The sequence below is a fragment of the Cyrtonyx montezumae genome, unplaced genomic scaffold (genome assembly GCF_038088225.1).
Source record: "Cyrtonyx montezumae isolate F1298 unplaced genomic scaffold, pur_monq_1.0 scaffold_3, whole genome shotgun sequence".
NCBI lineage: Eukaryota > Metazoa > Chordata > Aves > Galliformes > Odontophoridae > Cyrtonyx > Cyrtonyx montezumae.
Window position 1 is genome coordinate 160440793 of NW_027072034.1, and position 14820 is coordinate 160455612.

Genomic DNA, 14820 nt, shown 5'->3' on the forward strand with positions numbered 1-14820 from the left:
TTTATTAACACTGGTCCAAGTGGTAGAATTCACATGAACTACTGTCAATAAAATAGAAAATTCTTCTAATTCTGTCTGCTTTCAAGTCTTCAATTCCAAAAATGAGCCCTTAGGAGGGGCTGTTTACTCAACAGAAGCCCCTCATTCCTGAAGGGGTGCTGTTAGGTAGTTAAAAAGCACAGAAAACCTGCAGAGTCTGCTAGCCCATAAATGTAGGGTTTTTTTTTTTCAATAAGTTTGTGTAAAATAGAGACAAAAATACCCAGTGTATGTAGAGATTAAATTTCACCTATGAATGGCATATTCCTTTTGTACTGCAGAGTACCAATTCTCTGAACACTGTCAGATAATACCAAAAACCATTGCAGCTTTCTCTTGGGTTTCAAGCTGTGAAAAGTCCTTTATCACAAGTTGGGAATAGAGGGGGAAGTGGGGAACCTTGTGCTGACTTCCTTCTAAAAAGGGATTACCAAAGAGAAAACTGTGGTGCTTCAATGCCCCTAGACAGGTGCAAATGCAGCATATCATCGCTGTCTATACTTAGGGGATTTACAGATCCAAAATCTTCGATCTGGAGATAAAAATCAAGGTCTCTTGAACTGTAAACAGAGAGAGAACAGAGCTGGAGCGGCTCAGAAGGAGTTGATGAAGTTTAAATACGCATTCAGAAAGCCTGTTGGATCCTCCAGCTGGGGGTAGTGGCTGATGTGGTCATCCAGCACTGACACTGTGGACATGGGAAGCACTTTTCTGTTGGAAGAATGGAGCAAGACTTAAGCACAGGAACTGCAGCAGGCTGAGACTGCAAACAGCTGGTGAATGCCTTCTTGCACAGTTGGGATTCTGTCCACAGCTTGATCTTGACACCATAAACACTCAAAAGAGCTACAGCTGGACCCATTCTATTTTCTGGACTTAATAAATCTTAACTGACTGATGTGGTTATCACATGCATGATAGCTGTGACTAAGAATTGGGACTTTGAGGCCTAAAATTGGGAAACAATTTCTAAACTACTGTACTGCCTCGCTGCATAGGTCGGAGGTGAGAAGGAAAACTAACCTTGACAGAAAGGGAACTGAGACAAAACCCCCTGTGAAATGAAACCCCAGTTGCATATTGCTGCTCTGTGTCTTACTTGTAAAGCTGGAGAAACTCTGGGTGTGGATTCACAGGGTCCAGGGGCCCATAGATTAAATGCACTGCAAGAAAAAAGCACAAATTGGGCTTTTGTATCCACAGACATCCTCAACCAAGCCAAGGAAGCAACCCCACTGAACCTTAAACTGGAGCTACCCCTGCACAGACCCAACTTGAGCCTTGTTATCCTCATCAGAACTGCAAGAAGCTCCTTGATGAGTGGAAGGAGCCAGCACCACGCTTCAGTGCCTGCGGGAGGTGCAGTTTCCCACAGCCTCACTCCAAATGGAAGAAAATGAGTTCCTACTCACATGGGACAGAGGTGGACATCAAAGCTCCAACCCAGCGGTCTCTGTGCTTCGTCCTCTGGTTTATGTACTGCAAAATACTGAAGAGAAGCCCGTTGTTACACAGCTGATATGTTCAGATCACACCCCACATCTTTTTGGGGGGTAAACAGTGATCCCAAACCCCAACAAAAGCAGCATGAGACAGAGGATCCCAGGTCTGGGCACATGGTTGAGCACTGGCAACCTTCAAGAGTTTCAAACTCAAGAGCTCCTGCAGCAATTCCTACCTGTCCACAACGAGATTGCCATCATTGGTCCTCACTGCTGTCCACATGTCCCAGTACTCTGCCTGTGAGGGCTGCGTGTATGGCCCAAAGACAGCCCCGAGTCTGAAAAGAGCCCAGGGCACAAAAGGGTCACTGTAAGTAAAGTGTGGTTTAGAGGTTTTATTGCCTCTAACACAGGCAATTCTACACTCATGGGAGAGAAGGATTCCAGCAAAATAAACTACTTTTCCAACCTCGGAGCACTGAAGCCATTATTCAAACTCATGAGTAAACCTCTGCTGGGGCAGCACCTGGGATTTATCTCTCTTTGCCAAATACCCAATATGTAAATCATTTCCCTCACATTTCTCCATGTCCCACACCTCTGGATGGAACCCAGCATCACAAGGCCCAACTCACCCTCTGGAGAAGAAGAAGAAGTTCATCAGCCTCGTGATGATGGGGGACAGCAAGCCCCCATCCTTGAGAACCTAGGGCAGAAGGAAAAAGTAGGTGGCACCACTCTGTAGGGCACAGATAGGTGATTCTGGAGGGCTCTTCCCACAGGCAGCAGCTCACCTTCTGGATGAATCTGGGATAGTATGTTTCGGGGAAAATTCCTGGAAGGATTACAGAGAACAGAGTGGTAATGCCTTAACTGTTTTGTTCTGCGTTTCCCAGTCTTTCCCTTCAGCAATCTTGGTGAAAACCTGAGCCAAAGGACCTCTAAAAACTGACCCTACTGCACATCCCAGCATGCTGGGAAAACTTTACCTCCATTGGACAAACAGAGGCTGTTGATCAGGATGCTGCCAGTTTTATTGTGCTCGTACCTGGGAACAGAAGGGGAAATGGTGATACACCCTTTGTCCCTTTGTGAGCTGGGGGGCATCTCAAAGGACCCTTCCAACCCAACATCCCGTGACTCTATGATCCCTAATGTCCCTTCCAACCCAACATCCCATGATTCTGTGATCCCTAATGTCCCTTCCAACCCAACATCCCGTGACTCTATGATCCCTAATGTCCCTTCCAACCCAACATCCCGTGACTCTATGATCCCTAGTGTCCCTTCCAACCCAACATCCCGTGACTCTATGATCCCTAGTGTCCCTTCCAACCCAACATCCCATGATTCTGTGATCCCTAATGTCCCTTCCAACCCAACATCCCATGATTCTACGATCCCTAACGTCCCTTCCAACCCAACATCCCGTGACTCTACGATCCCTAACATCCCTTCCAACCCAACATCCCGTGACTCTACGATCCCTAACATCCCTTCCAACCCAACATCCCGTGACTCTACGATCCCTAACATCCCTTCCAACCCAACATCCCATGATTCTACGATCCCTAACATCCCTTCCAACCCAACATCCTATGATTCTATGAACATGGAGCAGCCAAACCAGCAACCTGTGGAGCAGCTCCTGTGCGACCGTATCCCCATAATCATGGGACAGGAGGTTTATCCTCTGGTGGTGGAGGCCGAGGTGACGCACCAGCCGCTCGACGATGCTGGCTTGCTCAAAGATGGAGTAGTGGTGGGGCCTCTACCAACAAAAGCAGAATCACTGTGAGATGGCCCCTATAAACCCACAAACACTCCAAAATCAAGACCCCGATGGAGGATGGGAGCCCGGGGCAGCATTTTGTGAGCCATCCCAAAGTGGCTGGGGTGTCCTCAAAACTATTCCCCGTGTCCCCATAATACTTCTATGTTCCCATAACCGTTCCCCATGTGCCCTAAAGGACCTCACACCCAAGGAAGGGCAACACATTGACTGCACCCATCTCTACCCTGAACCTTATTTATCCCTTCTGCTATTAGAATGTCTCATTCCTTTTCCAGAAGTTATAAATGGGGGAAGAAATTGGGATGTGAAGCCCAAATGAACTCCAATTCCCAAACCCCCAATAGCTCCTCCTTCCATGCTATACGTACAGGCTTGTCGCTGAAGCCAAACCCTACAAAATCCAGCGCGATCACCCGGTGAAAGCGTTGGGTCAGTCCTTCCCATATCTGCAAGGAAGAAGAACGTAGGAAAATAGGAGTTTTGCCAGGAGGGAGGAATCCCAGCGGGCTGTCTCCATGTTCTCACCTTGCTCCAGTCGTAGCTGGAGGTGGGGAAGCCATGCAGGAGAATGACAACATCGGAGCTGCCCACAGCACCAGTGGAATCTACGGAGGGAATGTAAGGATCTCAAGATGCTGCACCACCAAAACAAAAGGATTTTAGCCCAAATCTTGCCTGCAACCCAATTCCCTCATGGCCACGCGGTGTCCACACCTCTGTAGAAGATGCTTTGGTGTTTGTAGGTGAAGAAAGCTCCAGAGGCCTTCCAGGAGAGCAGCGCTGGGGAGAGCCGTGGGGGTGGGATGTGCAGGTACACGGCCAAGAGTGGGATGCTGAGCAGCCCCACCTGCACCCACCACTCCTTCATCCTGCAGGAGGTGAGATACCATGTCCCTATAACTTCATTCCCATAAATGTCTGTCCATCCCATATCCCCCCCATCCCTATAACCCCCCATCCCCATAACCAACTCCGATATCTACATAGCCACCTCACATCCCCATAATCCTCCCCTATGACCTCATTCCCATTCCCTGTAACTCTACCCCATCTCCATAACCAGACCCTATAACTCTCCCCATGTCCCCATAACACTTTCCATTCCCATAAACCATCCCTCATCCCTATAACCACCCCCTTGTTCCCATAACTCCTCTATGTCCCCTTGACCTCCCAGGCCTTATAACCCTGTTCCTTCCCCATTACCCTCCATAAGTCCCCATAACCTCACATCCCTATAACCCTTCCCATGCCCATGACCCCATAACCATTCCCCATGTTCTCAAAACATACCTAAGTCCCTACAACACCCCGTGTCCCCATAACCGTTCCTAACAACGTTCCTATCCCACAACACCCAACTCATAAACATTCCCACGGCTCCATAACCCACCCTATGTCCCCACAACCCTCCGTATGCCCCTATAACCTCCCCACAGCCCCCATAACCCTTCCCACGTCCCCGCCCACCTCGCCCCCAGCTAAGCCCCACCCCTTCAACAGGAAGCCCCGCCCCCTCCCACGAACAAGCCACGCCTCGTCACGGCGCGCTCCAGTTAGGCCACGCCCCCAATCTTTTATTCCCTAACTATAGCCACGCCCCCTCCCCACTCGCCCCATTCTCCTGCGGGGTTGAGGCCACGCCCACCGCCAGCAGGGGGCGTGGCCTCAGGTCTTGGCTCTCCCTCACCCGCCCTCAGGTGCGCCGCTCCCGCGCCGCCATGGCGCCTTGTGGGCAGGGCCTCCTGCGCATGCGCATGCCCCTCGACTTGACCACGCCCACCCCGCTGCGGCGTCTTTCCGTTGCCTGGCAAAGGCTGAACGCTGTCAGGCCGTTGAGCGGTGCTACGCCGCTTCTGATTGGCTGAAAGGGCGGCGGGCGGCCAATCGGGGCGGGGATTGCTGCGGGGTGAGGGCAGACTGAGCCGGACGGGGTGTTGGGAGACGATGTCGAGCAGGAGCGTTGGAGACCCGGAGGTGGGCGAGGGGATGAGAGGGGGATCTTTTCGGATTCCCCTCAGCGTATGGGTAGGGGAGGAACGTGGGGGGGGAGCCCCTGAGGAGAGGGGTTGAGGTCCCAGAGGGGGAGGCCTTGAAACGAAGGCCTTGAGGGTAAGGGGCTGGGGGGGGAGGGGTTGAGGTGTACGGGGTAGGGGGAGTGTCCTGGGGAAAGGGGAGGCTGTGGATGGGAAGAAATCAGGATTTGAGGGTGTTCTTGGGGTCTGGAGGGGTGATGTGGCGCAGGAGGTGGGTTCCTGTGGGGTTATGGGATGGGGGAAGGGAGTGGAATAGTGCTTGTGAGCCCTTTCAGTACGTAGATACAGAGCTGAAGATTTGTGAGTCCGTCCTGCTGGAAGTTAGACGGTGTTGGGGGGGGCTTTTCCCTGCTCTTCGTGCTCTTAGAGCTGTCGCTGTGTCTCCATCATTCGCCTTTTACTTCAAACGCCTATTGATCCCTCCCACCTCTCCCATTCTTCCCGCAGTACTTAAGCAGGCGCATCCCTCAGAACCCCCGATACCGGCACATCAAAACCCGCATCGATACCGGTGAGTGGCGCCATCACGGGGTTAGAAACCGCCAAACAGAGGTGGAAGAATAACGGTAGTTACACTGAGCCTCTCAGCTGCTTTGTCCCGGTCCTCTGCAGCAGCGTCAGAGCTTGTGTTGCAATTGGGATGCTCGTGATCTTGTAATAGTTGCCAAATCATTCGTGTCAGGTTCTGATTTATGCACTCCCATAGAAGTTACTGAGCTCAGAGTGCCTATATATTGGCCTTTCTCCTGTAAGTTAATGCATGACAGAGGTATAAGTCACAATAATTATTTGGAGGGTCCCTTTTTAAGCTTTTTTTTTTTTTTTTTTTTACACTTAAAGGGATTGAATTTTACCTCTTGATGGTGATACCCCCAAGGTAATGTTGGGTAAAGGGCAGTGCAACCACAGCTGTGCCTGGGGCCGTGTATCAGAGGTGGGATTTGGGTACCAACATTCTGATTTTGGCTCTCTGAGCGTGAGGACTGAACGTTCAGACTCACGTACAGAGTTGAAGGTGATGGCCTAAAGGCAATGATGTTGTCTTCTGAAGTCTTGCAGAAAAAATTCTGCTTTCAAGCAGAGAGGGATTGCTGTGGAGTTTGTACCTGGTGCCCCATGCTGAAAATCCCATAAGATAAAGCAGTTAGATGCATTCTGTAGAGGAATGTCCTTACCACTGTGGGTATACACCGAAGATATGAGCTCTTTTAGTTGTGACTCTTCCTAGTGAGTTCTGGTATCCCATACAGGGGTTTTCATCCACAGAGCACTGCCCGTAGGTTCAGCAAAGCTTCAGCATGGCCTTTTCTTCCTTCTTAAACATATATAAGCCTTAATAACCCTGTGAAAAGCACTAATTTGTAACGAGCTGTTTGGTTGCTGTCGTTACAGGGAACAGCCTGACAAAATACGTTGAGAAGTTGGAGGAAATAAAGAGAAGTGAGTACCTGGAGGGGGGCAGAACATAACTGTGTGGGTCAGTTCCAGATTGAAGCAGGGCTGAGTCCTGAGCTCTCTGCTTGCTCAGAGATCTCCTCTCTGATGATGCCCTCAGGAAGAAACTCCATAACCATGCACCAGCGGCGTTAAATACTGTAGTTTTCTTACTTTGCTTCTCTTGTGAGCATCTTCCATTTTTTCATGCATCCTAATTCTGCCTCGTGCCACTCCCCTGCTTTTTTGGGGGGGTATACTTGATGATTTTGTTGGATCTAACAGTGCTGAGACCTTGGGCTGTTGGAAGCACAGCTGATCCCATCCTTCGCTCTGTGCTCCCACTCAAAAGGAGCTCGTTAAAATTCATGCTGATAAAGCTGAGCTTTTCCTGCTTTTTATTTCCAGCCATTGTCAGCACTATTTTCACACCAAGCCAGCAAAGCTTTTAACGCCCTGAGCTGCGTTTACCAGTGTGAAAGAAAAATCCCTGCAATTAACAGGGATTAATTAGGATTTTCAATGTTCCATCTTCATTCTTAGTGCAGCACAGTGAGATGGAGGTGCTCAGTGTGGAAGGGAGGTCACTACTGTGGTGTGGAAATGTGTTTGTGTTTGGCTTTGTGTAGAATGGCCCTTTGTTGCTGTTGGTTTGTGATGGATCTTCTGGGAAAGCCAAGAGAGAAACACCCTTATTTTCCAAAATCCTGTGTTGACAGACTAAGATTTCAGTGCTGAACACTGCGTTGCCATCACTTCTTATCAGCACTGAGAATCTTGTTGTATCAGTGTTGTTGGTTTTCAATCTCTGCCGTGAATCTGATTTCTCCTCGGGTAGAAGCGCCTTTGTTTCAGGTCCTGGGGTCTGGCAGGAACTTTCCTGTTGTGTTAAAGCTGAATGGGCACCTTGTGTTCCCAGGCAGTTCGGAAACTCCTCTCCCTTGATTTCTCATGGATAGATGACACCGTTTGGGTTCAGCTCTGAATACATAGCACAGTGAGCTCTCTTGTCTCCATGTAATGTGAGAGAGTGGGGCTTTATACCCCGAGCCTGCAGTGGAATCAAAAATAAGGTAGCTGGGAGTGTGATCATTATCCTTTGGAGCAGCAGCTTGAGGAGAGACGCCACGTCTCTTCTCTTCCTCCTCCAGTGCTGAAGCACAGAGAACTTTCTGTATCTGAGAGCATTCACATCCTGAAGCACAATGTCAGAAAATCCAAATGGACCTCCCAGGGCAGAACCAGGTATGTGGCATTGCTTTTTGTGGGCAGAAGCAGCACTTCTTCTGAACTCTGGTGATGGTTGAGGTCCTTCTTCAGGCATTCAGCTCTGTTGATTCTGGGTCAGGCTTAGCACTAGCCACTGTTGGGTGCTAAGGGGAAGATCTGTGCCATAAAAGCTTACTCTGGGGTAAAGAACCTTAACTGAGACTTTTAGAAAGCATCCAGTTTTGTACAGTGGTCACAGTTAAAGCACTGCTGTGTCACGTACGTGTGTTACACTGTAAGTTTTGCTGCTTTTAGTTCTCCTAAATCAAAATTGCTTCGTGTTCTTCCCACGTCTTGGGTATTTTGCTGAGTGGGTGGTGTCTGGGAGAGAATTGCTGCTGTTGTTTCGAAGTTACGGAGCTGATGCTTGAGACCAAGGAGTCTCAAGAGCTATGAGCATCCCTTTCAGCTCTTTGACTTTCTGAAACCCGTTGCTTTCTGTTTGAAACCCACGGTTTGACGTGGGCAGCTGCAGTGCACTGATTTGTTTTTGGCAGGCTCCTTTATTTCTATGACACTCTTCAGCAGTGAGTATGCAGTGCTTTGCAACCTGGTGACAATTATGTCCTACCCTGTGTAGAGTTTAGGAACTCAGCTCTGAATGCTGGAAGTGAATTGTCCTGTTTCTGCAGGAATAGGATGGGAATCTCATGCAGAGAGTTCCTGTAAGCAAAGTATTGCAGTCATTCCTCATGCAGCAGTTACAGGGATGAGGACAGGAGCCCTCCTCCCCCATCTCCCTGCAGTTTATCAGGGAAGTTCAGCAGATGGTGGGATTTAGAGCTGCTTAATTGGATTGGATGAAGGTTCTGTGCTGCATTATTAGCTCCTCTTAGCCGGAGAGAGAGCAGTCAGGAGTATCCCCCAACTGTTATTGAAGATACTGAAAAAAATATGAAGGATTTTCCTGATTTCCAAGTGGAAATCTCTGATGTGAGGGGTAAAACATCATAAGCAAGGAGGAAGGGAAAGGAGGAGCACTCAGAGCACTCAGGTTCCCATCCCTGCCACCACTGAGCTCCATCATCTCTGCTCTGGTTGTTTGCCAGTTGTTCCAATGGGGTTTTCTCATCCTCTAAGCTTTGCCTTTGGGCTTAAGATTTAATTAGTCCCATCTCTCTGCAGCAATTACGTCTGCTTCGAGCTGGTATCTTCTGCAGTCTGTTCCATTTCCTGCATTAAACCCCTTGTGTTGATTGCTCACTTTGTATTAAATTCCAGCCCTCGTGATTCATTAATTGTCAGGTAGCATAACAGAACCTGGAGCATCTTAATCAGTCATATTGAACATATTTATTTAACACTAAAGCTCAATGTTTTCAACAAAACTGAGGGCACGGGTGTATCTCAGCTTCATTCTGCTGTGATTTGTGCAATTGAAAAGCACAGAGTAATAGTGTTAAAGCAACTGAATTTCTTCTCTATTTTACTTGCACCTGGGCATTACCTCTCTATTACTGATCTTGATCTTCCCAGAGCCTTCAGGGTTTGCTGCCCTGATCCTTGTTGCCCTAAAATCTTGCCTTTTTTTTTTCCCCTGCAAGAACCTTCGAACTCAACGTGTGCAAATGTTTTTTTGCTGTGTGCAAAAGCTGAGGATTGATTTGAGATGTGTGTCACCCTCTTCTGTTTTGTTTTTTGAAGATTACAGGTACAAAAAGGATGAGCTGTTTAAGAGACTGAAAGTGACTACTTTTGCCCAACTGGTACGTATGGATCTTCTCTCTCGTGCTCAGTGTCCTTGCTTTACCCAAAGCCTTCCCTGTGGTTACATAGCCTCAGGCAATTGGTAACTCTTTCCTAATTGGGTTTTTCTGCAGCTTTGTTTCCTACTTTGTCCTGAAGTGGAGCGTTCTTTCTTTTTGTTACAACTTTTGTTTAATAAGTAGGCCTTGCAGTGCGAGGGGTTTATTTTTCCTTAAGGTGATCCTTGCTGTGTTTCACTGATAGCTGTGTCTGTATATCAGGGCTTTGAGGTTTGCTTCTGTTCCCTGCAGGTCATTCAGGTTGCTTCTCTGTCTGATGAAACCTTAGAAGTGACAAATGAGGAGATCCAGAAGCTGGAAGGTAATGATATTTATTGTGAACTCTAAGAGATGGAGCTGTAGATAGGGCACAGTTCAACATATGACAGCTGACAGGCATAGCAAGCCCTTTAATTGGGGGGAAATAACCCCACCTGCAGCCATTCTGCTCTGGGATGTTGTAAAGCGTGAGGTTAACAGAATGCATAATACCAAATGGTATTATAGCCAAGATATTTTATAGAACTCCATTTTGATGGAAAAGAGACGATCAAAATAAAGGGAAAAAATGCTCACTCGTGTCTTAGGCTTGTGATAGGAAACTCCAAAGGAGCAATCTCCAAAAAAAGAGAACCTTCCCCAGTGGTGATCAGCCCTTAAATGGTGTTTAGGAGAGGTGGAGCCAGACTCCACCCCCTTTGGGTCACACAGGTGCATTGCCTTCAGCTGTGCTCCTGCAGCTGACTCAGTGCTCTCCTCAGGTGATCAATCAGTGGTTCAGGCTGTGATTCAACAGTTCCCATACAGATGTGTAACTCCTAAAGCAGAAATGCTCTCGAGTAGGAGAGCTGTCACGCTGCGAAGTTTTAGGGCAGTAAATATATAACTTACATCAAGAATGAGTTGAGCTGTTATGTTTCTGCTGAATTCCTAAAAAGGAGCTCTTCAGCTCTCAGAAATCATATGGCTCTTTACTCCTTTTTGGCCTGGGGCTCTCAGTAAGTCATCCTCATGAGAGGATGAGGCTCTGGTTGATATGCACTTCCTTTCAAAAATAAAACAAAACAGAGCCCAGGCTCAAAACCTGCCTGTCCCTTTCCTGCAGCACTGTAACTTTCTGCCTTGCTCTCTCCCCAGATGGTGATTCCACTGCTTCAGATGCAGATGCTGAACTCACAGAGGGGACAAATGGCAAAGGAAGCCCCAATGGGACACTCCCCAGTCCTGTCCTCTTCATAAACAACACTGGAGCTGGAGAGTCATACCGGTCCACACTGCAGAGGTGCCTGCTGACAACACAAAACCAACTTTGTCTTGTGGCAGATAACCATCTGGTTAAAAAATGAAAACAAAACAGTTATTTTTTACCCTGCTGCTAAAACATAATTGAGCTATTAGGAGGGGGAGGGGGGGAAAGGAAAGCACCATCTCATGGTTATGAGGTATGGAAGCATTCCAAGGAAGCGCTCTCACCTCAACATCAACTTTCCTCTTACAGTTTGATAAGTGGTGTTGGTGAACTGGATATAGAAAAGGACACTCCTAAGAAAGCAGACACCAAGGTGAAGGATACACCTTATCCTGACTGCCCCTTCCTGCTGTTAGATGTCCGAGACCGGGATGCTTACGACCAGTGTCACATAGTTGGAGGTGAGGAGGCTGGGATCCCAGCCTGGTGTGTCATTCTGGTGGGCATTGCTTGGATGCTGAGTGCTCTCTGCATTCATCCAGCACATCCATCTTCCCTAGGAAGGGACTGAGGAATCATCAGGCTGGTGTTAATCCCTTATTCACTGTGTTTCAAGTGTTTTCATTATCTGTTATGCTTCTACAATCCTGTGTTGGCTGTTACAGGTTGTGGTGGTGGTGTTCAGCCACAGTCTGATTTATTTTTTTTCCTCTTCTTTTTTTTCTCCTCTGCAGCTTATTCTTATCCTATTACAATGCTGTCTAGAGCCATGAATCCGTATACAAACAGTATTCTGGAATATGTATCCTTTATATACAGTGCTGGAACCAACAGCCATGAGAAAAACCAACTGGTGGCATGTTGGCAAGGGCTTCCAAAACCAATTATTCTGATGAGGCCAGTGTTTAACCACCAGAATCCTGGGATGCAAAGGAGGGTGGGAGGGAAGCTCCTTCCTGCTGGCTTGGATTACCTGGTGGGGTTCTGCTGCAGCCATAGGATGCTGGGTTTTAGTTCCTCAAAGCTGGAACCTCTTGGTTTCAATGGGAGCTGTCTGAATTGGTGTTCCCTGGGGTTGGATTTGCCTTCCAGCAGCCACAGCTGTACCCCTTGGGCAGCTGTCTCTTGCTGTTGCTCAATCACTGAGCTTCAAATCAAACCCTTTGGCTTCCTCCCAGCACCTTGATGAGGATTGCCTTTTCTCACATGGACAGAAAGAGGATTATTAGCAAGGATTAGGCTGATCATTTCCCAAGTTATTAGTGTGGGAGGGCTGCAGGGGAGGGGGGGAGGTTGTCAACAAATTGTTTCTAACCGTTTGTTGCTAACCAGTCTTCAAATCAGTGGTGAAATGTGTGTTCACAGAGGGGATCAGGCTGTGCCCTTCCAGTGCCTGGCAAGCTTTGGTTGCTGAGAAATCAGATTTTGAAACACTGAAGGGAAAGCATTCCTGCCCAATAGTTGGAAATGGCACAGGGAGTCTGTCTCCAGTCCCGTTTGTCTCTTTGTTCTGAAGTGTATTAAGTCTCAATCAACAGTTGGACTTCAACCAACAAATTTCAGTCAGCAGTTGGAATTCAAGCTGGTCCAGGGAGCCTGCTTTGGCAGGGGGGTTGGACTAGGTGGTCTCTAGAGCTCCCTTCCAACCCCTACAATTCTGTGATTCCTGGTGTCCATCTTGGAGGTCTGTTTCCAACCTTGGTGATTCTGTGGTTTTAAGTTGACCAATGCACCCTTAGCTCTTCCACCCATCAGAAAAATGCACATGGAAAGATTATTATTTTGTACGACGATGACGAGAGGCTCGCCAGCCAGGCTGCCACCACCATGTGTGAGAGGGGCTTTGAGAACTTGTTCATGCTGTCTGGAGGTCAGTGGGGATGAGCAGGACGCCGTGGGGAGCGGCTTCTGCAGCCCCCAAGTGGGCTCAGTGGCTTTGGTGTGAGCTGAAGGTGGTGAAATTGCTCCCATGTTGCATTGTGGTCATCAATAATACGTGGTCTGTACATCTCCAGGGCTGAAGGTGCTTGCACAGAAGGTTCCAGAAGGGCTCATCACCGGCTCGCTCCCCCCATCCTGCCAGGTGACAGCTCCCATGGGATCTGGCCGAAGAAAGGTCATTCCCAAGGTGCCCCCCATGCGTGCTGAGAGCAAATGGAGGTACTCTCCAGAAGATGTGCAGAAGATAAAGTACTACCTCGAGGAGCAGTTTCCTTCAGACACTGCCAGTAAGAATCCATGACAAACGCCATGCAGTGTTCCTCTGCTTTCCTGTAGTCTTGCCTGGGGATGGGAAGAGGTTTATTTCCTAACTGTGCTGATCCCTGAGAGCTGAAAGGTTTGATGACTGCACGATCCTGGCTCTGGATCACGTCAGACATGCACCGTGCTGCCCGCTGTGTTTGATTGCCTTTAGGTTTTCCTGGTGGTGAGCTGCTTTTGCAAGTCCTTAAGCTGTGCAGAACAAAAAAGCCTGATTGAAACTGCCCACAACTCCCCCCCCCCCCTCACGGAATTATTGAAGGGTCTATAAGCTTAGAGTTAGGAGTTCCCCATCACACAGCTTCAACTTGGATTTCCAATCCTTTTCCTTCAGGTCGCCTTAGCCGTGGCTCTTCGGGACGTGATTCCAAAGCCACAACAGCACAGAGCAGTGCCAGCTTCCCCAGCTTGGCAGGATCCCGCGTGCTCAGCAGGAGCAGCCTCCAGAACAGGCCATGGAAATAAACAGTGCTGTCTCCTTCCACCGAATAAATGAGAGTCCAGGTTTTGGGAACCCTGAGCAGTGCAACCCTGTTTGTCGTTTTAGGAATCCACGGAGGAAAGCGGTGCTGGTTTGTAAATGGCAGCTTGGGTAAGGCTGGGGAGATGGAAGGGTTGATGTGATGTCTTGTAGGAGCAGTGCCACGTTGGCAAGGCCACCTTCAGGGCAGGATTTTGTAGGGGAGGGAGGAAAACTGGTAGTGAAGCCTGTGACCACGTAGCAATTCAGACTAAAGGAAACAGGTTGGAAGTCTGTGAGCTTCAACTGCAGTGTTTTGTGGCAGGGATGGACTTGCAGCAAATTGCCAAAGTGGTGGAGAGAGGATTCCGTTGCTCTCTTTATTTTTATTTATGTTCATGAGCAGAAGTGTTTGTAATAAAGATGTTTTGGGAAATGATGACCGGTGCGGTGTAGTAGTGTGGTAGTTATTTTTGATTATGGATGATCTATGAGATAGTTATGTATTTCTGAAGGTGAGTCAGAGGGGTTGAAATTTATTCCTATATGTACCCTTCCCCCACATGTTTTGGAGTAGTTTAAGATTAGGGTGGCTGAAGGGGATCTCTTCCCATTCCATCAGAATCCTGAAAGTAACCCTAAAAATGAATCTGGTAACTGGAACAGGCTGTGGAGGTTTCATGAAAGCTTTTGTCTCGTCAATGCTTTCACCGTGCCAGTGCTGGCTGCGGTACCTGAGAGAATCTGAAACTCATCAGTGACAAAGCTGATGCAGGGTGTGGAACATCAGAACCAAGCTCACCTACGTTGTATCCCTGCAAAAGAAAGGAAGAGGTGTAATGAACAGCTTTTCTGCCTCTAGACTGCTCTGTTCAGAGTCACTCGTAGCGTCAAATGTGGGAGGAGGAGCACAGAACTTAGCTTACATCAGCAATGCTCACTCAAGTGATATTTCTGCACCTGGGAACTGGAAAGCTCTTTCTGATCCCCTGCACCTCCATAGGGAGTGTGTATGTATGTACTGAAGTGTGTAGTACAAGTACAGTGGGACTCTGTCTTATTTCTTTCCTTATGTAGGAAGGCAAATGCATCTCACTGTCTTATGAGTGAGATATCCACCTAAAGCTTTCCCAGGGCTTGAGTATGTCA

At 48.3% G+C, this 14820-nt stretch overlaps 2 protein-coding genes across 3 annotated transcripts; one reads left to right on the forward strand and one right to left on the reverse strand.

Moving 5' to 3' along the window:
- Nucleotides 1–60: 60 nt before the first annotated feature.
- MEST (mesoderm specific transcript) lies at nt 61–4191 on the reverse strand. The gene is made up of 11 exons (XM_065743816.1): nt 3991–4191; nt 3802–3881; nt 3645–3722; nt 3116–3252; nt 2471–2529; nt 2276–2316; nt 2117–2187; nt 1718–1819; nt 1452–1528; nt 1139–1202; nt 61–750 (listed from the first exon to the last, which is right to left on the reverse strand). Exons 1-11 carry the CDS (start codon nt 4142–4144, stop codon nt 633–635), a joined length of 981 nt encoding a protein of 326 aa, XP_065599888.1. The 5' UTR covers nt 4145–4191; the 3' UTR covers nt 61–632.
- A 1032-nt stretch (nt 4192–5223) lies between these two features.
- On the forward strand, nt 5224–13940 carry CEP41 (centrosomal protein 41). Of its 2 annotated transcripts, XM_065743834.1 has the most exons (11): nt 5224–5253; nt 5760–5823; nt 6705–6752; nt 9660–9721; nt 10013–10082; nt 10898–11042; nt 11259–11410; nt 11684–11751; nt 12705–12819; nt 12965–13177; nt 13546–13940. In XM_065743834.1, exons 1-11 carry the CDS (start codon nt 5224–5226, stop codon nt 13674–13676), a joined length of 1098 nt encoding a protein of 365 aa, XP_065599906.1. In that variant the 3' UTR covers nt 13677–13940. The 2 variants fall into 2 exon arrangements, with proteins under 2 accessions (XP_065599906.1, XP_065599907.1); XM_065743835.1 differs by lacking the exons at nt 5224–5253; nt 5760–5823; nt 6705–6752 and adding an exon at nt 7452–7991.
- The last annotated feature ends 880 nt before the right edge of the window (nt 13941–14820 follow it).